The 25,921-nt window shown below is 33.8% G+C and overlaps 3 protein-coding genes across 3 annotated transcripts; 2 read left to right on the plus strand and 1 right to left on the minus strand.

The window, feature by feature from the left end:
• Nucleotides 1–1,454: 1,454 nt before the first annotated feature.
• On the plus strand, nucleotides 1,455–4,786 carry MUTE (basic helix-loop-helix (bHLH) DNA-binding superfamily protein). Its single transcript, XM_086429371.1, has 3 exons — nucleotides 1,455–1,550; nucleotides 3,219–3,605; nucleotides 4,721–4,786. Exons 1-3 carry the CDS (start codon nucleotides 1,455–1,457, stop codon nucleotides 4,784–4,786), a joined length of 549 nt encoding a protein of 182 aa, XP_086285497.1.
• Nucleotides 4,787–8,443: 3,657 nt separating this feature from the next.
• LOC147383254 (uncharacterized) lies at nucleotides 8,444–13,402 on the plus strand. The gene is made up of 8 exons (XM_086429370.1): nucleotides 8,444–8,578; nucleotides 9,615–10,154; nucleotides 10,288–10,365; nucleotides 10,467–10,598; nucleotides 10,854–10,919; nucleotides 11,626–11,691; nucleotides 12,350–12,409; nucleotides 13,092–13,402. Exons 2-8 carry the CDS (start codon nucleotides 9,648–9,650, stop codon nucleotides 13,260–13,262), a joined length of 1,080 nt encoding a protein of 359 aa, XP_086285496.1. The 5' UTR covers nucleotides 8,444–8,578; nucleotides 9,615–9,647; the 3' UTR covers nucleotides 13,263–13,402.
• Nucleotides 13,403–15,641: 2,239 nt separating this feature from the next.
• On the minus strand, nucleotides 15,642–22,135 carry LOC147383255 (uncharacterized). The gene is made up of 9 exons (XM_086428743.1): nucleotides 21,857–22,135; nucleotides 21,020–21,081; nucleotides 20,047–20,101; nucleotides 19,438–19,536; nucleotides 19,158–19,244; nucleotides 18,232–18,348; nucleotides 16,929–17,021; nucleotides 16,648–16,678; nucleotides 15,642–16,107 (listed from the first exon to the last, which is right to left on the minus strand). Exons 1-9 carry the CDS (start codon nucleotides 21,950–21,952, stop codon nucleotides 15,920–15,922), a joined length of 828 nt encoding a protein of 275 aa, XP_086284869.1. The 5' UTR covers nucleotides 21,953–22,135; the 3' UTR covers nucleotides 15,642–15,919.
• Between the last annotated feature and the right edge of the window lie 3,786 nt (nucleotides 22,136–25,921).

Raw genomic sequence — 25,921 nt, forward strand, 5'->3', positions numbered from 1 at the left:
GGCAATGAGTCTAAACCTGACTGACGCATTCTATACTAACTTCTTACAACATTGCGTTCAACACTATGTTGACATGGTGGTTCACTTGTATCTCAAGGACAACATCCATGGTTTTGTGAAAACCTCCACGTCAATTCAGTGTTGTAAGAAGTCAGTTTAGCATTTTTCAAGACCAATTTTCAACTTTATGACCTCCTATTTTCCAACTATACCCCTCCACTTTATCGTTTTTCCTCTCTACACCCCCCCCCCCCCCCCTCTTTTTCTTTTTGCAAGATTACCCCTTCAACATTATATAACATTATATATCTTCTTTCCTCTTCAATCCACTTATATATATATATAAGTATATTTAAAATACAAGTTGATCCAACAAGTTAAATCAGGATCCGACCATGGTCTGATCAGTTTGACAAATTTTCGATTCGAATTTTACAACGTTGTTAGGTAGTGATAATTACTAAAAGTTGAAGTGTACAAATGTTGTGATGTAAAATTGCAAACTACATAGAAATGTAGTACACAAGCATGTGCGTATGCACACTGGTATGGTTGTATCAACCTGCATCCATCATTGAATGTTTATCACACATACAATTGTGATAGGCCATTAATCACATAAATTCCTTGTTTTGTGTGATTTTTGTTGGATTATATATGTTTCATTTTTTTAACTTACAAATACAATATTGAAATCTTCAATTTCACAATATTCACAATTAAGAATATTGATCGAAAAGGTGTACCAAACTCCCAATTCAGCAAAGAGGAGCCTAATCAACTTGGAGGGGCTGGCTCAATGGCAATTTCGGACCGATAAACGGTTAATACCCATGGTCATGAGTTCGATACCCAGTATGGGCATTAATTCCTCATGGGCCACCCGCGAGGGCACACCCTCACTTATCTAGTGCGTGTGATGTGAGGACATTGCACGTTCCCCGAGACTAATCCTTGGACAAGACCATGGCCTAAGGATTGGCAAAGCCCAGATACGGCCTGGTCCGCTCTCTACAGGTATCCATTATAAAAATAATAATAAAAAGGAGGAGCCTAATTGCATGCCATATATGCAATATGGAGAGGAAGAAAGAATGGATGATGTGCATGAGATAGATGATAAGAAGCATCCCCTATTTCTTTTCATTATAAAATCTCTCGCGTTGCATGTAATGAAGCCAAGATAATAAACGTGAGATGTAATACATTTGAGAGGGTGAGTGAAACTGAGAGAGAAAACTCACGAGAGTGCAACATAAAGCATTTAATGAGGAGAGAAACCTCTACATATATAGTTCTAGAGAGATACGGTTAGATAATTATTCTTTCATGCATGCTCCCTATATAAATTGAAGTGTGTTACAAATTAGGTAGAAAGGGAGGCTGAATCCCTCAAAGAGAGTAGAGATCACCCAAAGATAGAATTGTAACTTGTAACTCGTAACTCGCCAGCCATGTCTCATATAGCCGTGGAGAGAAATAGAAGAAAGCAAATGAATGAGCATCTCAAGGTTCTACGCTCCTTGACACCATGTTTCTATGTTAAAAGAGTAATCTCTCTCTCTCTCTCACACACACACACACACACACACACACACTCTCTCTCTCTCTCCATAAAATCGAAGTGATCGACATATTTCTTCTGCTCGATGGAAAAACAATTATTTTCATAAATACTAATTAATAGAGGAAATAATCAACTAGAAGGATTAATTTCTAATAGGAGTGCGGATCGTATACACCAAGGGTGGAGGATTGAAGCCCTCCTCCCACACCTCGATACATACCACCTAAGCTGTAATCCAAGGGAATTTTTAAAAAGAGATATCTTATGCGTTAATTCCTTGGATTATGGCTTACATGGCGTGTATTGGGGTGAGGGAGGAGGGTTTCGATCCTCCATCCTGGGTGCATATGATCCGGACTCTTCTAATAATTATCCTACTCTAGAGGGGCATATTCAAACAGAAAAAATGGATATAGATATAAAGGTCGAATTTTGTGAGCTGAAAATGAGTTTTTTACAATTCCGGCTCACCGTTCAGTTTAATTACCAAAACATGAACAATCATGTTTTCGTTAAAAAAAATTCAGAAAGAAGTGAAAATTTCGCAGGTTTAACGAAATAGTCACTTTAGAAACCTCCAAATTCATTATCGTTCACGTTTTGGTAATTAAAAAGAACAGTGCGTCCAAATCATAAATTCATCAAAAGTTGATCACTTTTTCGTAAATATCTCTAGATATAATGATCGAATTCAGTTTGATGCCTTCACCCACATATTACTAAACACTAACTTCCTTGTTTATGAAATCTCAGTATTATTGGTGTCAAAATTTTCTTTTGTGATCTCTCGTAAGTCATTGTGGGGGCTTTAATAGTCCTTGCCCGCAGAGTAGGAAATGAGGTTGAATCAGATTCCTGGCGACTATCTGAGAATTTTCATGTTTAAACCTTTAACATGATATTGTGATAATGCATCATTGCTAAGTCTAATCTTGAGCAAGCATTAGTTACAATCAGAATAACTGTGTGATGCAACATATCAACCGTGCATTAAATCTTGAGAAAATTTCCAAAACTCAATTTTTATTAAAACTCCCATTTCAGTACACTGTTCATTTTGATTCCCAAAACATACATGAACATGATAGTAAGATCACAGGAATTATATTCTAAAAGTTTGGATCTTGTTGATAAAAATTAAAACATGAGGTAGCGATATTGTGACTTAATAAATCAGATATAACGTAACATATTAAATGGCGAGATCGCAGGTATTTATTTTAAAAGTGACAATCTTGCTGAAAAATGATTCCAAAGCATGTGAGGCATGTTTTGTGAATTAAAATGACAGTGTACTGGAATCATGGTTTTAAAACCCGTTTTGACATCTTGTCTCGTCCATGAACGAGACACCAAGTCATCTTGGATGAGATACCCGATTTATTTGATTTGTCTCGGACAAATGCCTTAGAATTAGAACAAACCGCGTCTTTGAGATGACTTGTCAACTCGTCCCATTGGTGGACAATACTGAGACAACTCGGACAAATCATCTCGGTCTGGGACGAGATTTAAAACCATGACTGAAATGGGAAGTTTCCAATATTCAACACATGAAATGGTAATTTACCCTTACATGCTACTTCTCTCTCTCTCTCTCTCTCTCTCTCTCTCAATTATCTTAATTATTCCTATTATGTGTTCTATTAAGGGAGACCAAGCATCTATTATAGCGGGAGTAATAGAATTCATCAAGGAGTTGCACCAAGTTCTACAATCTTTAGAATCTAAGAAAAAAAGGAAGAGCTTAAGCCCTAGTCCTGGTCCCAGCCCAAGGCCATTGCAATTAACTCCTCCACCTGATAGCCCTAATTTGGGGTTTGAAAATGTCAAAGAGCTTGGGGCATGTTGCAACTCTTCGGTGGCAGATGTCGAAGCAAAGATATCTGGCTCTAACGTCCTTCTGCGAACCATTTCTAAGCGAATCCCTGGCCAAATTCTGAAGATTATTGCTGTCTTGGAGAAATTTTCATTTGATATCCTTCATCTCAACATTAGTAGCATGGATGACACTGTTCTATACTCCTTTACCGTTAAGGTATGAAGTAATATATTTTTCTAGATTTCATACTTCAATTTGCTTACCATTGTGTCCTCAACAGTTATAATAAATTATTGAAGTACACAGGGAGGGAGAGAGATAGTGTGAACAAATTAATTGCATCAAAGCTATGAATCCCCTTGGAGTAAAAAAAATAATCTTTATTTCATTATTTTTAGTTGTACATGCTGTTTCACTGTAGCAACAATTAACTGAATTATTCAAAAGCTCTTACAATCTTAGAATAAAGTTTCTATGGTATTAACTTTTGAGTCGTGATCTAGGATGGTATCCCGTTCCTATACCAACATTAGGTGTCTATGTGGCACAAATTTGTTGGAATTCAAGCACATCAGGTTGTGTGCATGATTTGGTTAAGAGCTCTAGGTGTTTCAAACTCCAACAAAAATGTGCCATATAGACACCTTACCTCTATTATATGAACGGGACATTGTATTGGATCCCGAGTCATAACTTATTTATTTGATTCTTCTTATAAATATAAGTTTAGAATTCCTTATAAGTATAGTTTGAGATCTTATACTTATGAATCTCAATGGAATTAAAAATGAATCTTCAGAGATTAATGCATTATGAACCACATGTGTTCTTCTATCTCATATACACATGTTCTTATCATGGTCTATTCCATTAGATTTTGAGGTGACTTGTCCCCAGAACTTGATGGGAGTAACTCATTGAGTCAACTTGGCAAATTGCTGTCAACTCATCAATGCAGTTGAGTCATATTAAAAACACCTAGTTGGGTAAAAAATATGGCCTATATTTAATGTTATTTTAGTAGAAAACCAAGGAAATAAGCATTATGATTTATTTTAAAATGTTAAACTTTTTTCAAACAGTTATAAATTTAATATATTTTTATTTTACTTGTCAGAGTCGACTCATGAGTTATTGACTTGAGGGCCTCCGAGTCAAGTTTTCAAGTTCCAAAATATATGGTAGCAACTAATAGATATGAATTTCCAAATTATATTTCTTGAACATAATGAATGTCTTAGGTGGCCCTGCAAATTAGTGGTTTCTTATTCATAAGTGACTTTATCAACCTAGTTTAATTTTTCATTTTTTCATATTTTTTTTTTTTACAGATTGGACTTGAATGCCAGCTTAGTGTGGAGGAATTGGCCCTTGAAGTTCAACGAAGCTTCGGCTAAGATGTCTTTATGTGAAGAGTTGAAGCATATATATTATAAGTGCAATCTAAATTAAATGGTTGTAAGAAGTTTGTGTAGGAGGAACAAAAGGAATTCATATTTCATGTGCTTTGGGATGTGGTATGATTTACTTGCAAAATAATTATACAAAGAATCTTATTATATGTGCAAGCAATTAAATGAGGATAATTTTTCTTACTATGAGATCATCGACATCATCATCAATCAACATGGCCAATATGAGCACAAATCTCAAGTATATGTATGTATGTATGTATGTATTTATTGAGTTTTTTATTTTTGTTCTTATATAATCTCAACCATAAAAGCATGCAGCTAGGCCTAAATCCATCTCAATATATTATGGGTCCAAAAGTTTCAAGCACAAGCCTCTTAAATTATCTTATTTTTCAATTATTCAACCATTTTTTGGTGAGTGTATATTTTATTCCACTCTCGAATGTGTCGTGCCCACGTTAAGCCCTGTGAACCTCTTATCTTCATAGTTCTCATCCTCTTCAACAAATCTGTCTTTTAGTGTAGTTGGTTGGTTAACATGGTATCAGAGTGATAGATTCGTATAAATCACATGTTCGATTCTTTCCACCTTTATGGGTGAGGGGGAGTGTTGAATTTATATTTTTCTCTACTATCGGGTGTGTCATACCCCCATTAAGTCCCGTGACTCTCTTATATTCATAGTTCTCTTCTTTTCCAATAGTTTGGCCTTTTGAAGTAATTGGTTGGTTAACATTTTTTACGTAAGACTTAGTCATATTAGCTGACATATATGCACCTTTCCTGCAACAACATTAATTGTGATTAATTACAATCGGACAATCATACTTTTTGAGTTTATGATACAGATCATTTTCTACATTGTCCTATCTATTTTGATAAGAAATTGCTCTCAAGTCAATTGATAGAATGTGGGTCTCTAAAATCGGATGTCATTAGGGTTGTCAATGGATGCTTATCGGATCATAAACAATAATATTAGAATTTGAATTCGAAATTTTTATCTAATATCTGAATTCGAATCCGACAGATGTTCTAAAACTCTATCCGAATTCGAATCTGATTATCCTATTGGATATTGGATAATATTCGATTATGTTTTTATATATATATATATAAAACATAATTTTTCCTTATCCAAGTGATTTTTCATTATTAAAAAAAAACTTATTATATATTATATTATTTATATAATAAATAAATAAATAAAACAAAATAATATAGAGTATATATTATTTCAAATCGGATATTATCGAATTCGAAATGTTAATATCCGATAAGGATTTGAATATATAAAATCATTCGAATTCGAATCCGATATGCGAAATTTTTGGATAGTATCTAATTTTTCGAATTCAAATTTTTGACTATCCATTGACAACCCTAGATGTCATGCTCAAATCCTATATAAAAGTAATTCTAAAATATAATAAAAACAATTTCAAGGATAACTATTATAGCTAGAGGACTTTTATTTATGAGTAGTGATTTTTTGACGAGTAATGATTTTTGAACTCAACCTGACAGCGTGACTCAAAAACTCATTGACGTGTCATGCGCAAAGAATCGTAGATTCTTTCGCTCGGGATACACAACTATAGATAGCAAGTCAATTGTGTATCCTGAAGGACAAAATCTACGATTATTTACCCATGCCACTTCAGTGAGTTTTTTGACTCACCCTGTCAAGTTGAGTTAAAAACTCAACACTCTTTTTTGACACCCCCTCCTTTGACATATGCTCCTGACATGGCATGGGCTGCAACCATATATTTTTTTTCCTTGGCATACATAAATATACATCCCTATAAATATGTACACTTGTGTATTCTGAGGAAAATCTATGATTCTATCACAAGCCATACCTATCTTTTATTTTAGAGTGCTGATTTTCTAACTAGAAATTCTTCACTCGAACAATACTCGACTGACGTGTCATGGACACAAAATCATAAATCTTTTTTCTCGGGATATACAATTACACATCTTTTATGGGGATGTGCAGTTATGTATCTCGAGAAAAAAAATTTACAATTCTGTGTCCATGCCACGTTAGTCGAGTATTAACCGAGTGAAGACTTTATAGTTAGAAAATCATTATTCTTTCTTTTAATACACTAATTATATGGTCACACCAAATTTATTATCACACCATCTCTCTGTCTCCTCTCACAGTCTCATGCAAAAGTATTTGAAGCACCCTAGCTTAAGGCTGTGTTTGGATAGAGAGAAATGGAGAGAAGAGAAGGTAGAGGAAGAGAAAATAAATAAATTTCTCTCCATTTCTCTTGTTTGGATTGTTAAGTGAGGAGAGAAGAGGAAAGACAAAAAGGTGAGTTTTCTTTCTCTCCAAAAGTGGAGAGAAATCCTTTTAAAATATTTTAAAATACCAACTCTATCCCTAGATCTCTTTTTAAGATATTTTAAAATTTGAAAGCTGTCCCAAATTCTCTCTTGTCAATCCAAACATGGTGGAGAGAAATTAAATTTCTCTTCTCATCTCTTCTGTTCTCTTAATGAGTTTCTCTTCTCTTCACTTCTATCAATCCAAATATAGCCTAAGGGTTTCTAGTAGATTGGCAACACCCTTTTCTCTATCTTCCTCTCCCTCTCCCTCTCCCTCTCAAGGGAACATATCCTCTATAGCCCATTTCTTGTACAGCTTTTGTTATGCAGTCTACATAACATCAGATTGATGAAAACTAAAAAGGCAGTCCTCATGTACTCATGCTTTAGATCAGATTTAAAAAATAAATAAATAAATAAAATTCAAATAACACTTTTTTTCCCTTAATCTAGTGTTGAAAATGGACGTCCCCTAAACCCTTAAATTTAAATGGTCAAATGAAACCATTTTAATGATGGGGTGCACTTTAAATTGTAGATAATAACTATAAAAAAAAAAAAAATTGGGCTAAAGAGGATATACTCCCTCCTCTGAATGCTACTTCTAATGTTATTTTAAGGTATTTTTAGTATTTTTCATGGGAATTTTTTTTGAAAAAACTCGTAAGTCATAAGGAGGATAACAAACGATTCACTTTCCCAATGATATATTTTTGAGTCGTGTTGGAGTAACATTTAAATTGATACCATTTCATAGATTTGTGTGTATAGAGCCATAGATGCTTCTCACTCTTATCTCCATAAAACACATCTATGATTCTATACACATCCACATCAGCAATGTGTGAAATGATGTCAATATTACTTCAGCATTTTCATATATATATTTAGGTCAATTTATTGATTTCTTATAGAATCATTTTTCCAAGGAGATTTATATCCTTCCATCTCAACCGTACGTTCTACCTCAAACGCTGTTTATCAGATTTCCACTTTTGAGTCCTCACAATTGTCAAATGAGTCGTGTTGCAGTAACATTGACAATGACATCAATTCTCACGTAGCTGATGCGGAGGCTCAGATCACTCGTATTTTGATGAAATACATCTATGATTCCGTACATACATCCACGTTAGGCAGTGAGAATTGATGTCAATGTTAATGTTCCTTTCAAATCCAGCGGGAGCAACGATATTACCCGTTTGTCATTCATGAAAAATACAGGGGCATATTGGACATTTCATCCTTCGTATGCTCTGCTTCCATTTTCCAACTCTTCAGCCTCAGTAGCATGTACGTACTAAAGCAACAAGGCACAGAGAACATCGCACGTTCGCTCCCAATTTTTCTGTACCATTTTCAGATTTTTGTGCTTCGAGCGAAACCCTAGAAAAAACCTTCGAAGCTTCAGCTTCTTCGTCTTCATCGGTAAAATTTCAACATCTCTTTCTATCTCTCAATCCATCTATTTAACTTTTGTTCTTTTTGGTTGGCTGAGGAGCTCCAATGGCGGTTTCTCTATTAGTTTTCTTCGAATCAAACTATACGTCGAATTCTATATTCTAGGGTTTATTTTAATTCTAGTATTTTTTTGTGGAGATCTTTGAATTTTTTCCATGTTTAGAAGAATTTACGATTGTATAACTCTAATTTGATGCTCTAGGTCTTTAATGCTGGTTTCTCTGTTAATGATTTTCGAATCAAACTATATGTCAAATTCTAGATTCTAGTCTCCTTTTGTGGCAATCTTTGAATTTCTCCATGTTTAGAAGAATTTACGATTGTTTAAAGCTCTCATTTGATGATCTATGGTCTATATCTTTGTTTCTGCGGTAGATAATAAACATTGACATGAAAATCGTTGTTTGTTATCGTTTTTAATGTTGTAACAGCGCTTAACTACATTTTATTGATTGTAGTGTTCTGCAAGACAAGATTAATCTAACATGAACTGAGTTGCTTTTGAGATGGTAATTAGGGTTTAACATGTTATCTGACAAACCTAGATCTCATGTTTGATTTGATATGTAGGTTTTCCAGTGCCATAATTAACTAAAATCAGATTAGTATTTCAGTTTGTTTAGCAAACATTTTATAGATTTTAGATTTCTCTTGATTTTAGACTTGTTTTCAATTTGTCTCAAGTTTAATTATGTGATTTTGGTAACCTCAGAAGATTCTTAAACAGTATCTGGTTCTTGATTTGTTTGCATTTTGAATCCGAGCATTTCTAGAAATTTCTTAGTGATATTTCATAGCTTCATACAGTTGTTATCTTTTATGGACCTTGACGTTTAGGTTCCAGAATTAGTAAATTTCGTGTATTTTGGAGGGTTTACTAAATTCTTCTACTTTGGGATTAAATTAATTGCTTCTCTTGTTAGAACTGCTGATTGCTAGTGTAATTTGATATTATTGATGATATTCTGATGTTTTTGATGTTGCAATGTTTTGGTGATACCAGAGTTACGTGTCAGAAACTCTTACATGTCCAGTAATGGATATAAATTCATTTTTCACAACTAGTTCGAATGGGATTAGATGTTATGTTGGTGACATGGAAAGAAAAAGTGACCAGGAGATCCCTTTGAAATTGGAATCATTCACTAATGTTGGATTTGGTGCCAAAGAAGATTTTCCAAAGCAGGAAGTTTTCGTAGCTGATGAGATGAAGGAAAACTGTCCTATTGCGCAACCTCTTCCTCTTACTTGGCATCGTCGGCAACAAACATCTCGTGTTCATGTTGATTTTCTTCCAACAAGTTCAGCATTAATCCATGCTGGTCCTGCTAGTGATGCACCATTAGGTGTTCTTTTACCAGTTAACAGCATACGGACTGTAAAGGGGGAATCTGAATTCCAAGGAGAAATGTCATATAACAATTTGGGAAACACATCGCATGTGATCAACAGCAATGATCGTGAAGCTTCAATAAATCCCTCGTGGGTTTTGGGTTCTGATCAAAATGACGTGTTAGATGGAGAAAATTGTGATGTCTTAATGGTAAAAGCGTTTTGTAATTTTCTAGATGCTTTGCTTTATCAATCTGATTGAAAAATGTAATTATTGTAGCATCTCTGATTATGCTAACACAACTCCAAAAGTTTGAAAATTTGAAGAGTTTTGTTTACTGCAGGCAAGACATTTGAGCCCACTTGATGAAAGAGAGTCTCAGATGAAATTATTGAGTATAGAAAACCAGATCTATGCTCAAGTATGGTTCTTTACTTATAGCTGAAGTTATTTTCTCTGGTAATGTTATGAAGTTAATAAATCTTCGTATCTAACAAGTTTACATGTTAATTACTTGGACAGCATCATGCGGTGATGACTCCAAAATCAATTGAAGAGAGGTCTAATGTTAGCCAACCTCCAACAGTAACGGTTGCTATTCCGGGTTTACCTTCCAGACAGAGAGCTACTACCCCAATCAATATAGCCAATCGTGTATGCTGAACTCCTTCCCTTAGCATAGGATAAATGGATTCTTTGCACCTAAAATATTAATAATAATAATAATAAAACGATTCATGGATTCTTTATTATATATGTTGTTAAGCAACAGTAACGAAAGTTAAAACTAGCATGCCTTTTTTGAGTCATTCTAGGCTTTAATAGCTTTGGCAATCAATTTGAATGAGACTCTCATGCATGGAATCATTGCATTTGTTTGATCTCCCTAACTAGCAGTTTTGTTTTCAGGTGCGTAGAGCAAGGGTTTCTAAAAGTTTCAATGCATTGCAAGAACTTCTTCCACACTCTAAAGAGGTGTATATATATATATATATATATATATATATATACTGATACACATATATATGTATGTATGGAAAGGATGGCTTTATAGCATGAACTCAATACATGTTTGCGGTTTGATTTGGTTGCTTTCTTTTCATATCCTTATATCTATTGTTTCTTTAGCAGTAAATGTGTAATTATGAACAAAAATGTATTGTAGAGTGATGTGAATGAGATGTTTCAGATTGAGGTAGTGAGAGCGAATAACAAAATGGCTTTAGACAAAATCGGATAGAGGAACCAGATTCATTGGGCCAACTCCAATTTTTTGTGATAACAATTTGATGATAATTATGTGAATGAGATGTCTTAATTTTATGCCCATGCTACCCAGTCAATGACATTGTCATGTTGTTGTCTACAAAGGCCATACCATTGTGAACGGAAGTCTGAGAACTTATAATATTGAACCTCCATAATTTAGCATAAAGAATCCATTTATTTAACTATAGATATACCAGTTTTAATGTAGAAGCTTTTAAATGACACTACTTGTTTGAACTAGGAAGTCAGAATCAATAAGAATATGTGCCATTTGTGTAATGGAGACCCGATACTATAACTAGTAATACTAGGATTACCTAATATCCTCCCCCCCACCCACACACACATTTCAATCTTCTTAATCACTTCTGTTTGTTTCATCTAACTTACCGAACTTATTCCGGTTTTGTAGGGTAATAGAAATGCTATTCTGGATGATATGATTGACTATGTCAAATATTTGCAACTTCAAATTAAGGTAAGGCATTTCCCCTCAGGTTCTTAATTAACCACAAATGACATGCGTTGATGACACACATGAAAATGGGAGTGCTTACATTATGTCCCCAAGGTCATGGTTTTGTGGGTACTTTAATTTCCGTATGTGCTCATTTTGATACACCATTCTTTATACTGTTTGGATGGTTTCACTAGTGTTAACCAGGCTGACCAGTTCAACCCACATTTGTTGAAATTTGCAAGCCATAATGTTCTTTTTGTTATTATTTACTCCAATAATCTAATGTGAGCACTGTTTTACCATGAAAGTTGCTAAAAAATATTGAACCCCACCTTTATTTAGCATAAAAAGTATGTTCCTTGCACATTTTTACGGGAAAAAAGATGACAGTAATATACAATAAAGCGTAAGTAATGAATCCTAACTTCAATTTGTTCAGTACTTCTTGGTGTTAAATTGTCAACTCCTAAACTTAGCAAAATAGGCACACAAAAAAATGCACCTTTTCTTTCACAAAGAACTTAAAAAGCTTTAGCTGCAAGCACCTTAATCTTTTTCTCAAAACTGTTCTCTTTAAGGCTAGATCATATCCTTTTTATTTTGTTAAATATCATTTGTTGAAGTCTTATTAGTTGCATAACTTAATAATTAATTTTAAATAAGATTAATCGTGCAGGTCTTGAGTTTTCGCAGCTTGGGTGGTGAAGCAACTCGTGATCCTTTTGTTCATCTTGAGGTGCTATACTCTTTCAACATTTTTTTATTTTGGGAGAAAAAAACTTGGCATTAGAACAGATAAGCAATTGTATTTTTCTCATATGCTAGAAGTATGGGATTATAACTAAGCAACCAATGATAGCTCTCTGTCATGCCATTTTTCGTCTGCATTTTATTAAATATGTATGGATCTATACATGGGAAACTCTCCTCTAACTCTAGTATTATCTTTTGTTACTTTTGTTTACTCTCTCTTATTCGTTAAAAGGTGCTGGTGAAATTTGGTAAACCTTTAACCATAATTTAATGAACAAATAACACTTATAAAAAAAAGAAGTTTAATGATTTTTTAATGCCCTCCTTTGACACACAATCCCCCCTACGCTCTCATCACAGAAACGTAGATCATTTTCCTTGGGATGCACATAACCATAAAATCTTTTTCTTGTGTATCCCAAGGCAAATGATCTACAGTTCTGTGATGGTGGTGTGTGTCAGAGGGGAGCATCATATTATCACGACTCTAAAAAAACAAAGTAATATTAAATTAAGAGGTTGAACGAACATTTTAAATTACCATGGTAATACTGCAGACCTGGGATCAAAACCCCCACTTTCACTCAGCTTGTCTATCAAGAAAGAAAAGAAAAAATATGGTACCATTTCTATTACACATTGACAAGTTTCCGGGTACGTTGCAGGGATTCGGTCACTATCTGCACCCTCAACAGATGCTGAGTGAACCTCTCGAAAAGATTATTGGACAGTTGATGGAGGTGAACATGCTGGCAGCAACCCAGCTGTTAGAGAGCAAGGGCCTCTATATAAAGCCCATGGCTATGGCAGCAGGTCTCTTCCAACCCCCACAGTAGAGAGGGTCTTTAAAGCCTCCTTCGATTTTTGGCTTCTTTACTAAAGAATACACATATATACATCAGACTTTGGATTGTATGGTTTGGCAACGAGGACGTATAAAGAGTATGTTGGTCTTTTTTTCAATTTTTATGGTAATGTACTGGCAATGGAGCATTTTAGAGACACTTGAGGGGTGGGACTGAAATCAAGAATTATAGTTTTGTTTAGCAATGACTTGAAATTAGGACTATTATTTGATCATATGATTCTTGGTTGTATTAGATACATGCTATGATTCATAACATCCAATTCATAGGCTACCTTAGATGGCAGTTGGGATAAATTTGTCCAGTCCATTTAGAGACCAAAAAGGGCCTGTTGAGACTATCCAATTGATATCATATTTGGGCCAAGTTTTTTTTTTTTTTTATCCAGCTAGTGGGCCGTTCCTTCTCGAGTTGTGCCACATGGATGATTCATCACTCTCAGGTGATAATTCCATGTACCAGTTCAATATCACTCCAATACCGATCCAAATTTTTTTAAACATGTACCAGATCTGATTGGATGAATGAATGTGTGAACCAAATCTGATCCGTTCCATTTTACCCTTAATCCGAAATTGATCCGATTTGTCTGAATAAATGTATTACTTTCAAATTATCAATGTTCAAAATTTTAAAAATATAAAAATTTAAAATTAAAAAAAAATCTATTTTTCAACTACAAATATAAAGGGAAATAAAAAAGACTAACATTTTTATTTATATGAAATTAAGAATTAAAATATATATTAAAAACAGATTGAGATTACATCTGAATCCGGTCTAAAATTGTATTGGATCTAAGATTTCAATCTGAATCTGATTTGAAAATCCAGTTCTTTATGTTTTTATTTTTATTTTTATGAGTCATTGATATATTTTAGACTATTGCCAGACCTACTATTGTGGGGGTTATGAATCCATCGAGATGAATAACCATTAATTTATGATGGCTGTATGTATGTATGCCTAATGTCAAGGTCACGTCAAATGGGCACATTCCTTGGGACTCTAATCCATAAAAAGTTTGATCCAATCCTTTGTAGATCTTATAATTTTGCCATAGGATTCAAACATTGTGCATCATAATTTGGCCGATAAAGAGAAATGTTGTTTGGACTCTATTTGGATTCTATCATAGGATTTATTATTGATTTAGTAGGTATTTGATTTGATGGTATTTTAGTAGGAATAGAATAATAAATTATTAGTACTATGACTCTTTATTTATAAAAGGATGTAATCCTTATTAATTAATAAGAGAATATTGTTTAATCGTGTTTTTACACAATCCTTAGTGTGTTGAACATTCGAGATCACCATTTCTCTAGTTTAGTGGACATGTTAAGAACTAGGTTTCTAACAAAATCACCACATTTGAACAATTTAACATGATTAAATCGAGTTACTGGTTAATATGCTCTTAATGTCCCAATATGTTTCGTCGTCGACTAGCTATCATGTTTAGGGGTGTAAATGGGTACCCATTTAACCGAAATTGAAAACCCCAGTTTCAAGTCCTTTTTTATTAAAATCGATGAGAGCTGGGTCTAAAATGGAATTGAACTGATAGAAATCGAAACTGTTAGCTCGGTCTAAAACGGAATCGAATTGATAGAAACCGAATGGAATCGAACTGATAGAGACCGAAGTCTATTGGGCAGGTACCTAGGAACCCATTATATATTGTCATTTCTTGTTTACTATAGATGATTTGAGGTAATCTTTTATTTCAAAATTAATGCATGTTATATAAAATTGTCCAAGTTTTCATATGAACTAAGAATTGGGGCGCAAAATAAACTCTTCTAAATATTTATTACTTTTAAAGAGGATATATTTTTATATTTGAAAATTTCATTAATTTTAGTAAAACAAATTATAACTAAGTTAATAATTTTGTAGATAATACCTTAATTTTTTTTTATAAAGAAAAGATATCATAATGATTTGAAAAACCTTTTTTCTCATTCGAAATCGATGGGTATCCATGTTTTTTTGTGGTTCTGATTCTATTTATTTTGAAACCAATACAGAACCAACAAGAACTAGAACAATAAAAAAAATATAATGATTATGATTCTAAATGCATTAAGAACCAATTTGAAATCGATACATTAAGACCCCGAATTATCTTTATGCGAAAAAAAAAAAAAAAAAATTGCTCACATACTTTTTCGTACTCTAATTCAACTTATAAAACATCGCAAGGAACACTATTAAAAAAAAACATTTTTTAAATGATACCAATAGGTTTAATACCTATTTTAACTCTATAATTTCTTTCACTTGGAAAACTAGCAAGAAATGTAGACCACAATTTTCATCCACATATCCGAGCTCACATACCACTCAAAGAAAAACATCACAAAATACAAATGAGACTATTTCCTCGCTGCAAGTCGAACAACACACATTACAGTTGAAAGCAACTCTAAAATCAGCCATTTCCTTCTCTAACTTTATGTACAAAAAAAAAAAATGAAAAATGAAAAATAAGAGCTACACTGTCCATGAATGGCAGCCAGTTAGTAGCCAATGATGCCAACAATCTAAAATAGAAGTATACCCATTTGTAGTGAGGAAAGAAAAGAGAGAATTTACACAAGAATAAGATTTCACTTTCATGTTTAATGATGGTGTACTGCTGGAACTGCTGAGTCTATCTTGATTATGAGAGGCTGATGGAGATCCGAAGGCAAATCAACTTCGATGGGTAATTGTGGTGCGGCTAACAAATCTTCTATCTCTGCATTTTCAGCGAGGGCTTTATCCAAAGATGCCTTTGCGACTTTAGTAACACATACGAGGAGAACAACTGCACACATTATTAAAGGAAAGGTGCTTAAATATTTCCAAAACAAGAGTCTTAAAAAATTTGGTGCATTCTTGGTTGTGGTCAGTCAAACCTATCGTGGTTGCATGAAAACCTAGGTCAAAAGCAAGGATAGTGTGAACAGTGAATTTCAAAACATGAAAATTCAAAAGGTGTGTTTGTCTCACTACTTAAACAACAAATGTAGAAAGGCAAGTCAAAATTATTTAACCATTGATTGGCATCAAGGGTCAAGGTTTGTTGACCGGTAGTTGCCAAGAATAAGCTGTTCCTCGTTTTCCCTAGGTGGGTAAGATACAAATGTCCATTGTGAACCCAGTTTCCGAGCAGGCAAACAGCACCAAAACGTGAAGAATATTTTCTTGTGATTAAAAATTTGTCAAAGTGCATATGTAGGAGTGGTTGAGCCGTTGTTTGCTCAAAAGATTTTTTTTTTTTTTTTCTTAAGGGTATGTTACTTACGTAGTTTTGGGTTTGTAGGAACAGAGAATATAACAGCATTTAATTGAATTTGTAACTTACCAGACACAAGAAGACCCAAAATAATAACCACCTGCATTGAAAATAGGAGAACATGTCAACATATAAACATGATGAGATAATTGAAGCACCCTGCAATAAACACATGAGCCAAAACTGACTGCAAGAACTCAAGTAAATTAGATTCTTTAGGAATCTCAGTAATATAATTTACTAAATGAATCAAATTATATACACTAAACCATCATATAGCACTTGATGGGAAAAATAAACTCAATCACATCTAATAAAGCATTGAAAGGGAAACCGATGGCATGGCTTACCCAACGAGATGTTGATATATCACCCCATCCATGTGTCACATCAGAAAGATCCTTAAGAGTTGTTCCCACGTAGACAAGTGCGAGTGTTATTGGCTGAAAGGAGATCAACTAGCTACATCAGTATCTCACGGCAATCTGATCATTTTACAAATTTGTCCTTATAATAAAGTATAGCTTGAAACCACAACAAATTTAAATCCTTAAATACAACAAAGAAAGCACGGACTACCATTCAAAATAATTTTGAATGCACATGACCTAAAGAAAAAACTTCAGCAAGGAAGCCCTGGTAAAAAACTCTTGAAAAAAGCAAAAAACCGGTTTAGTTCACCAGCTGGAGTTGAAAATGGATGAATCACGAACGAAAACTGAAAGTTTGCAGGAATGCAAAGACTCCATATCTTTTTTTTTTTTTTTAAGTATAATATATTGATAAAGAGGGAAACAAAATACAAGGAGGCCGAGAAAGCCTCCAAAAGAGAAAGAAGAAAAACTTAAGCTACACTAATCACATAAAGATTGCCATCTAAAAACAAAATCATCAAAAGTTGTCCCCACGAACTGAATGTTCTGTTTAGACCACATGTATAAAAGGCCCAAAATCTCCAAGAAGCATGCATGAGAACTACTAGTCTTATTGTTGAACACTCTGTTATTTCTCTCCTTCCATACCCCCCAGCAATAGCAGTCGGTAGCATATCTCACAAGATCCTCTTTTTGGTGTGAAAAGCATTACTTGTCCACTCTACTAACAAAGAAGAGAACTCGCGAGGGGGAACCCAAAAGACATGGAAAAGCTCGAGAAAATTTGACCAAATATTATACGCAAAAGAACAGTGCTCCATATCTTATTTATGTGTAAGTAATATATTTAGGGTTGAGAGAGAGAGAGAGAGGCTAGTCTTCTCGTTAGATAGATAAACAATGATTAAAAAAAGAAACATAAGTTCTTCCTATTTGAAAATTAATGTGAGTTATAGCACGGACAATTAGCACATTTTATCAGTCCACAGATAATCACTGAAATAATGGAGTTGAAAATGGATGAATCACAAACGAAAACTGAAAGTTCGCAGGAATGCAAAGACTCCATGTCTTATTTATGTGTAAATTATTTAGGGTTTAGGGTTGTGAGAGAGAGAGAGGCTAATTCTTCTCATTAGATAGATAAACAATGATAGAAAGAAACATAAGTTCTTCCTATTTGAAAATTGATGTGATTTATAGCACAGACAATTAGCACATTTTATCAGTCCACGGATAATCACTGAAATAATGGATAGTTAAAAAGTGGAGAGATTACCATCATTCCCAGCCAAGAAGCCAACATATACTCCACTACGCCAACAGGAGTTACAGAAAGGAGGTAATTTAACATGTTAAATGGAAGTAGGGGAACAAGCCGAAGAAGAAAGATAATCTGTGTAATGGTAAAAAAAAAAAACAAAAATTAATATCTTTGGGTGGATAATAACATTCATGTATAGTCCACTTAGGAATGAATACTCAGAAGGGAAATAACTCAAACTGTGAACTTGTAATTGCAATTTTCAAGTAGAATCCTATTGTAATTTGAAATAGTTCCGATCATACTCTAGAAACAAAATTCCATAACTCGTTAATGAAATTTAATTACAAAACAATGAACTCCATGCAAGTTTGTCAATTTTTTATTATTTCAGAACCGAGGTATCCGGGCATCTTAAAGCACCCGACTGTTGCATTTTATAGAGAGAATATCCATATAAAGTGCATATGGTCAGAAAGAAGAATGGTCTAGAAGAAAATGAAAACTCCAATCACTGTTGGAGTTGAGGTTTCTCAGAAGGAAACCCCAGTAAAATCCAGGCAAGAGTTTTGCAAAACCACCCAACAGTTCTCAACAGAACTACCTCATTTACTGAACTCAAAATAATCTCTCTATATAACATTTGTTATTGGTTTATATATATATATATATATATATATATGCTTACTTTTCTACTTTTACCCTGAAGAATTTAAGTTGTTTGTTTATTGAGGGTACTTCCACCATCCTACATATAATTAGTTCATTTATTAATGAATTCTCCATCCACTCATCTGAGAGGATTCTCAAACTTTATACCATGTGGAACAGATAAGGTAGTATAAATTCAAAATACTGGGAAGCTTAGCTGTCAATTACAAACACTACACATATCCAGAAAATAATTATGCTTAGGAGTTTCAAGTAAGGTGTATCCAAACCTTAAAGCCAGATCTCTGAATAGCAATAGCAATGGCCTGAAACTGTGGATAATCCTTTAACTTAGAAGTAACATAAGATCTCCCAATCTGCGCCAGAAACAAGAAACAGAACACATAGCTTACAAGTGAAAATGATTCCACGATCCTATTAAGAGAAAAAAGGACAAATGCAGCTGAAATCATCCATCGACGAGGAAAGAAGCCAAACGAAGAAAGAGAGAATATCCAAATAAAGTGCTTATGGTCAGAAAAAAAAATCCACATGTTTATAGAAACTTACTGTTCTACCGAGGAGGAATGCAGCAGTGGCGCCAATAGTGGCACCGATGGAATCAGCAACAAAGCCTACGGGCAAGCCAAAGAGATAGCCACCTCCAAGCTAGAATATTCAAAACAGGTACCATATTAAGTTGAACTTGCCAATAAAAGATGAAAGAAAGCAAAATCAATCTATCCCTCAAGTAATCTTTTCATGCATGATTCTCTCCCTTTTCTTACACTTTATATGTCATTATCTTTCCTTCTTTTTAACACATATCAGCTTGGAGGGAGAGAGGGGCAGAGGAGGGAGGTTACAATATTCCTCTTGTATTAGAAATAGTGAACAGGGTATTTATCTACATCAGGCTTTTTGTAGAGATAAATTCATGAGAATGAAGAAGCTGGCCTAGAAATGAGATTTCATGATCATGGGCTTGAAAATTGAGAAACCAGAGTTACAAACTACTATCTTCTGTAAAAAGATAATATTTTCTCAAATATCGAATAGGAAATAGAAAATTTAATAGTTTTATTAGAATAAGATAGTAGGTCAAAAATATATATAAATAAATAAATAACAAATGAACTTGATCATCTAAAAGTACCAGGAACAGGACTTGATGCTTACAGTGAGTATTGAAGCCGGAACTGCTAGAATTGTTAAAGGAATGTAAGCAATAGCCCTGCACAGATTCCCAAAAAATACTAATTATAGGAACACAACTTCAATGCATTAAAACATCAGGAAATTTAATAACAAATATGTGCATTATGGCCATCAAATCAGGGGCTGGATAGTTAAAGAAGAAGTGCACTTGTGGAGTGCTATGTGGTCGACACAATCAATCAAATTAAAATGAAATCATAAGATGGCCATAAGACCAGCTATGTCTTGCGAAAGACAATGACGATCCTTTGTACAGGAAGGATTGAGAACCATAGTAGTAAACATTAGGGTATCCATGTGAGAAAGAAAACTGGTACAAAGCGTCAAGTACAATGACCCTTCAAGCAATGCCAAAACAAACACTTTATTCTGTGTGTTGGGAGCCTCATCTTTTTTAGAAATCTCCATTTCATCTTAAATATATATAATGCATAGAGAATGCATTTTGATAAGCTGTTACACCTTAAAATCATATAAATAATATATGTTAGCTACAATTTTTTTAAGGATTAAAGACAACTCTTGGCCCCCTTGGCCTTCTCTTCTGTTCCAGGTTTGCTCAACTACCATACCAAAAAAAAGAGGTGTGTTGGCACGTGCGCAACAATTAGACAGTGTTTGACATGAAAAATTCTAAGAAAATGGAGTTCCCTTGATTTTTTTTATTTTTTATTTTTGGTAAATTTGGAGTTTCCTTGTTATATAGAGGTTACTAGTGAAAATGTAAAGAAACTCAAGATAAGAATGAGAATTAGTTATGAGCAAACCAAATACTGAAAATTAAATCACATTATGAACAGTTTCCAGTATGAAATAGAGGAGAAACAACACTAAAGTACATGACATACAGAGTTCAAGAGTAAGAACACTATGGAAATTTGCTACAACAAATAATTGAAGCCTTGGAAGAAAAATTCATCACAAAAAAGCTTACAACACGAGCGGACCCCAAATCCCAAGGTTCTTGTCGACCCATATCAAGAAATCCTTCAGAATCTGTAGAAAGAAATTCCATTAGTATATAAGGATATGGAACTAATGCAGAATAAAATCCCTATAATCTTCACAAGTTAGGTTCATGAATCAAGAGAATCCAAAGTGCTTCAAGACTGGAGAATTTCCTACATAGATTTTTCAGTTTTCCTTATTATGTCACTAAACTTAATTGTGGAAAATCTAATAATACTAAACAACTCAAACCCCAATAAAACGATTAACATCATATTATATAGATCAACAAAGCCCAAAAATCATAAAATTAAACCCATAAAGAAACAAATTCAGCTTATAGAGGTCCTAAAAAAAAAAAAAAAAAAAAAACCTCAACTTTCCAACAACCCATTGATCAAAACATCAAGGACGCAAAAATCATAACGAGGTCCAGAAATCATATTATATCAATCAACTGAGCCCAAAAAATCATAAAATTAAACCCATAAGGAAATAAATTCAGCTTATAGAGATCCTAAAAGAGCAAAAAAAAATATAAACTTTCCAACAACCCATTGATCGAAACACCGAGAAAGCAATTGATAAAAACATCAAGGACGCAAAGATAACGAGGTCCAGAAATCATATTATATCAATCAACTGAGCCCAAAAAATCATAAAATTAAACCCATGAGGAAATAAATTCAGCTTATAGAGATCCTAAAAGAGCAAAAAAATATAAACTTTCCAACAACCCATTGATCAAAACACCAAGAAAGCAAAGATAACAAGAAATTAAAGGGAAAAAACAGAGATCAAGAAGACAGAATTGTTACGATACCTTTTCAATGGGAAGAGTAATGCAAGCTGTGATAATGGCCGCCACGAGGAGGAGAAGAAGAGAGATCCTCATGATGGAACCCCAAGTGACCGCCATTGATAACCTTCGACGCCAAGGCCTGCACTCTTCTTCGTCGTCCTCAGCTATCGATTGCTTTAACGACAATCTCGCTCTCAACCCTCCAAGGTTTGCCAGATTTTATTTTATTTTAGTTCACTTTCTTCCAAAGTTGCATCACAATTAATAATGGAGCCTCTTTCATCTTCCGAGTCGTGTATTAAGGAAGATATTGATGGGGACGCGACTCATCAAAATTCTGATAAAAGTCCACTTGGTATGTATGTATTTAGGCCCAATTATTTGGGCTTTTTTATGGTCTACTACATCATGGATCACAAAATTTGACCCAGAAGTATAAATAGTAATAATAATAATAAAAGAAATTTCTAGGGCTTGTTATTTTGATTCGTTATATGGCTCAGCCCAAAACAATTAAAATTTAGGGCCTTGTATTTGAGCCAGTAAAATTAGGGTATGTATGTTTTAAGGCCCAATTATTTGGGCTTTTTATGGTCGACTAATGATGGATCATAAAATTTGACCCAGAAGTTTAAAAAAAAAAAAAAAGAAATTTCTAGAGGTTGTGTTATTTTGATTCGTTAATATGGCCCAGCCCAAAAAATTTAAAATTTAGGGCCTTGTATTTGAGCCTGTAAAATTGGGGTTGGGTTCAAAAATTTGAGCCTGTTAAATTCAGATTGGGCAAAAGACTAACACCGTAGGGCCCAACTTAACCTCTAAGTACACATTAGATATGTAAGTTATATATGAAAAATACTTTAATTACTTACTTAGTAAGATTTTAAGTCTTACTTAAGGGTCATTTTGCTCCAGAGTTCAGATCGGACACTAAAAATGCATGGGTTGGGGATCAACCGGCGCCCAAACCAAACTTGCCCAACACAACCTTGGGCATGAAATGCTCAACCCGAACCCTTGCCAAGTCAGGTTGTTTGGGTTAATGCATTCCTCTTTAATACTAGGTAATTTAGTATTTTATTAAGCCTAAGCCCATCTCATTGTAAAGATCAGATCATTTGTAAGAAGAACAAAAAAAAAAAAAAGGTGAGGAATTTTTTCACCATTTGCTTATGGGTATCACAAGTTCAATCCAAAGCCCACCGGCTCAAAATAAGTCCACTAGAGCCCAATAGAGTTCATTGTCAATGATCGAGCTTGCAAATGAGACGACATAAATTGAACCCATTTATCCGTCCATTGTAGACTCTTTTGTTGTTTAATCACTCTCAGATTAAAATCCGTCAAGTTTCAATCTAGCCTAAACCAACAATTGGCCCAATCAATGTCCATCCAAGTTGAGTGTATCGCCCTCCTCTTCTACACACAAGGACATATTGTCAATTATCTCTCTCAGAAACAATCAAAAGGTAGTCTTCTTTCTAGTCAATAACATGCAATTGGCATCACTATTCATCAACAAACAAATGGTTATCTCTGACTAGAACGATAGACAATTTTGACCATACATCAACAATTTAGTCATTGAAGAAATGATTGTTCATATCGAATGCAATCAATCACACATTCCTTATTCAAAGGAACATGTGATTACGAGGGATGTTAAGAGTATATTAGAGGAATAATATGCAGTAATTTATTAAGGTGTATTGAGATATACCGAATTATATTACTGTTGTAGTTACAATAGTTATGCGGTTATGTTAACCGAATTATGTAACCATTGACTATTAATAAAATGCTCACCAAAGATCATTAATTTGTCTGTGTTATCCACTTTATTTCAAAATCTCTAATTTGTTCAGTAGTTATAAAAGTCTATCAATGAGGAAAGAAAATAAAGTTTGAGGTGTATTGTTGAAATAGCTGTAGAAGAAAAAAGACAATAAAGTTGAAAGAGTATTCTTAGAAAAGGAGGAGAGAAGGGAAATAAAATTGAAATTGTTCTTTGAGATGTGCTTGAAATTGAGCTTGAACCGCTCTTTTTTGGGAATTAAATTTTGGGTTATCCGTAATGTTTTATTATATAGATTTATGATTTTATAACCAAAAAATAATTAAAATACATCATAAAGTAATAAATTTACGCACATCATTAATCATTTTTCAATTGAATCTCTATGTCAATGAGAAGCATAGTTACAAACTTTTTTAAAATTTTCCAAAAAATTGTAAAAGTTCTTCAATAAGGTACTACTTGACTAAATCGGCATATTAATGAACACCTTATCGATCATTTTACTCTTCACCTTCACAATTTTATTTTCTTCGACATATAAATCTAAAATCAAGATAGATATTCTAGAAGTGAATGACAAGCAAGGTGCTTTTTGAAATCAAAATAATTGTTTATTGAGATTTCAGTTTTTAACTCAAGTGACCAACCAAAAAGGAGCTAGAATCAGAAGCAACTTGGCATCGGAAGATTCGTCAATGAACATGTTAAATATGTTTGTCCCCCAAAAAATTTTACATCTCCCAAACAGTCCCCAATTTATTTCTTCTGTTTTTTTTTTAATTTTTTTATTTTTTACTTCATAGATCATACAAGCAAGTGAACAATCCACTTTAGTCCCACGACAATCTTATAGATCTCCACCCCCAATTTATTTCTTACTATAATTGATACAAACATGAGGGGAAAAAAATGATTTTTAGGACCCCAATTTTGATTTTCCTCCAAATACAATTGATCTAGCTGTAGTAGTGAATCGAGAAGATCGAATGCTACATCTTTCTTCTATACTCTCTCTCTCCTCATCAAGGGCGAATAGTAGGTCGAAGGGAATCAAAGGTTAGGCTGACTAATATAGCTACCCCTATAACAATTTATTAAATGAACAAATTGAATCAATAATTTAAGGCACTTTCGAAATTGAAATAATAGTTTGAAAATCTCTAGAATCATAAGCGATATTTGGCTTCGGAAGATTTCTTAACCATGTTAAAGATGGTCTCTGCCCTCCCAATTTTTTATATTTCCTAAAATTAATTTAAGCACCCAATTTTGATACTCTCAGGCCCCCCCCCACAAATATACAAATCTATCTAATATAGTACATCAAGAGAATCGAAAGATAGATCTTCCTTTATGGAGTGAAAGTTACCTCTCATCATGCATGGTCTCCTCCATCAAAGGGTGACAACTAAGTTGATGGGAACCAAAGGTTTGGCTGATTACTATAACTATCCCTACAACAAGTTATTCGAATCTCAGCAAAATATAATAGGACCATAATAATAAAAAAAACTAATGTGCTTCGACCACTAGAAGAAAACAGCATTTAGCACTATGGCCTCACAACATCCTGCCCACTATTTATTTACCCTCCCATCATCTTCAATGGTTCTATAAGATTTGCGAATCAATTTTCACCTCTTTTTCTTGTGACAGAAACTTCATCTCCAAAAATTTCACTATAACTAAGATTTGCAAATTTTTTTCTGGATTCTCATAATGTTGGTTTTGACCATGTGAAACACACACACAAAAAAAAAAAGTTAAAAAAGCCATGAATGAAGGGCTTTCTCTTGGCTCAAAGACGCATCGTTAAAAGATTATTGCACCGGGTACTACTCTTGGATTGAAAAGATAAGCTTATATGAATAAAATCAAAAGAAGTTTTATGGGCCCAAATGAAAAATTGATCCCTCAATTATGTTGCCTCAACTTTTATCAAGTTTATGAAAATGTTTTGATGACCTCAGAGGGGTAATTAAATTTCAATAATCTCACACTCCAAGAAGGCCATGTGGGACACTCTTTCAGACTCACCAATACCACCATTACGTGACCACTCCTTGAGGGATCTATACCTACCAAGAATCAGTTTGATTGATGGTTTTCAAGCACATGATGACAATCTTTAATCTGTTGGCTAAAATTCATCAAATAGGTTGATTATTATGTGTAGGCCAACCTAACACACCAAATAAAAATATGTATTTCACAGATTAATTTTTTGAATTCCAAGTGTGGAATTATTATTAGCTTTGGAGTAAGAATTAATATTTAAGTGATTTAGA

This window comes from Akebia trifoliata, chromosome 16 (assembly GCF_017979445.1).
Source record: "Akebia trifoliata isolate Shusen 1 chromosome 16, ASM1797944v1, whole genome shotgun sequence".
Taxonomy (NCBI): Eukaryota; Viridiplantae; Streptophyta; class Magnoliopsida; order Ranunculales; family Lardizabalaceae; genus Akebia; species Akebia trifoliata.

What these genes read in the sequence shown, in the direction of transcription:
- MUTE (XM_086429371.1), top strand. Translation starts at nt 1,455, where the DNA reads ATGTCTCATATAGCCGTGGAGAGAAATAGAAGAAAGCAAATGAATGAG. An exon ending in CATGTTTCTATGTTAAAAGA is followed by an intron (nt 1,551 to 3,218) that starts GTAATCTCTCTC and finishes TGTTCTATTAAG; the next exon opens with GGAGACCAAGCATCTATTAT. An exon ending in TATACTCCTTTACCGTTAAG is followed by an intron (nt 3,606 to 4,720) that starts GTATGAAGTAAT and finishes TTTTTTTTACAG; the next exon opens with ATTGGACTTGAATGCCAGCT.
- LOC147383254 (XM_086429370.1), top strand. Translation starts at nt 9,648, where the DNA reads ATGGATATAAATTCATTTTTCACAACTAGTTCGAATGGGATTAGATGT. An exon ending in TTCTTCCACACTCTAAAGAG is followed by an intron (nt 10,920 to 11,625) that starts GTGTATATATAT and finishes CCGGTTTTGTAG; the next exon opens with GGTAATAGAAATGCTATTCT. An exon ending in ATTTGCAACTTCAAATTAAG is followed by an intron (nt 11,692 to 12,349) that starts GTAAGGCATTTC and finishes TTAATCGTGCAG; the next exon opens with GTCTTGAGTTTTCGCAGCTT.
- LOC147383255 (XM_086428743.1), bottom strand. Translation starts at nt 21,952, where the DNA reads ATGGCGGTCACTTGGGGTTCCATCATGAGGATCTCTCTTCTTCTCCTC. An exon ending in TTCCGGCTTCAATACTCACT is followed by an intron (nt 19,537 to 20,046) that starts GTAAGCATCAAG and finishes TGAATATTCTAG; the next exon opens with CTTGGAGGTGGCTATCTCTT. An exon ending in CTTCTTGGCTGGGAATGATG is followed by an intron (nt 17,022 to 18,231) that starts GTAATCTCTCCA and finishes ATCTCCTTTCAG; the next exon opens with CCAATAACACTCGCACTTGT.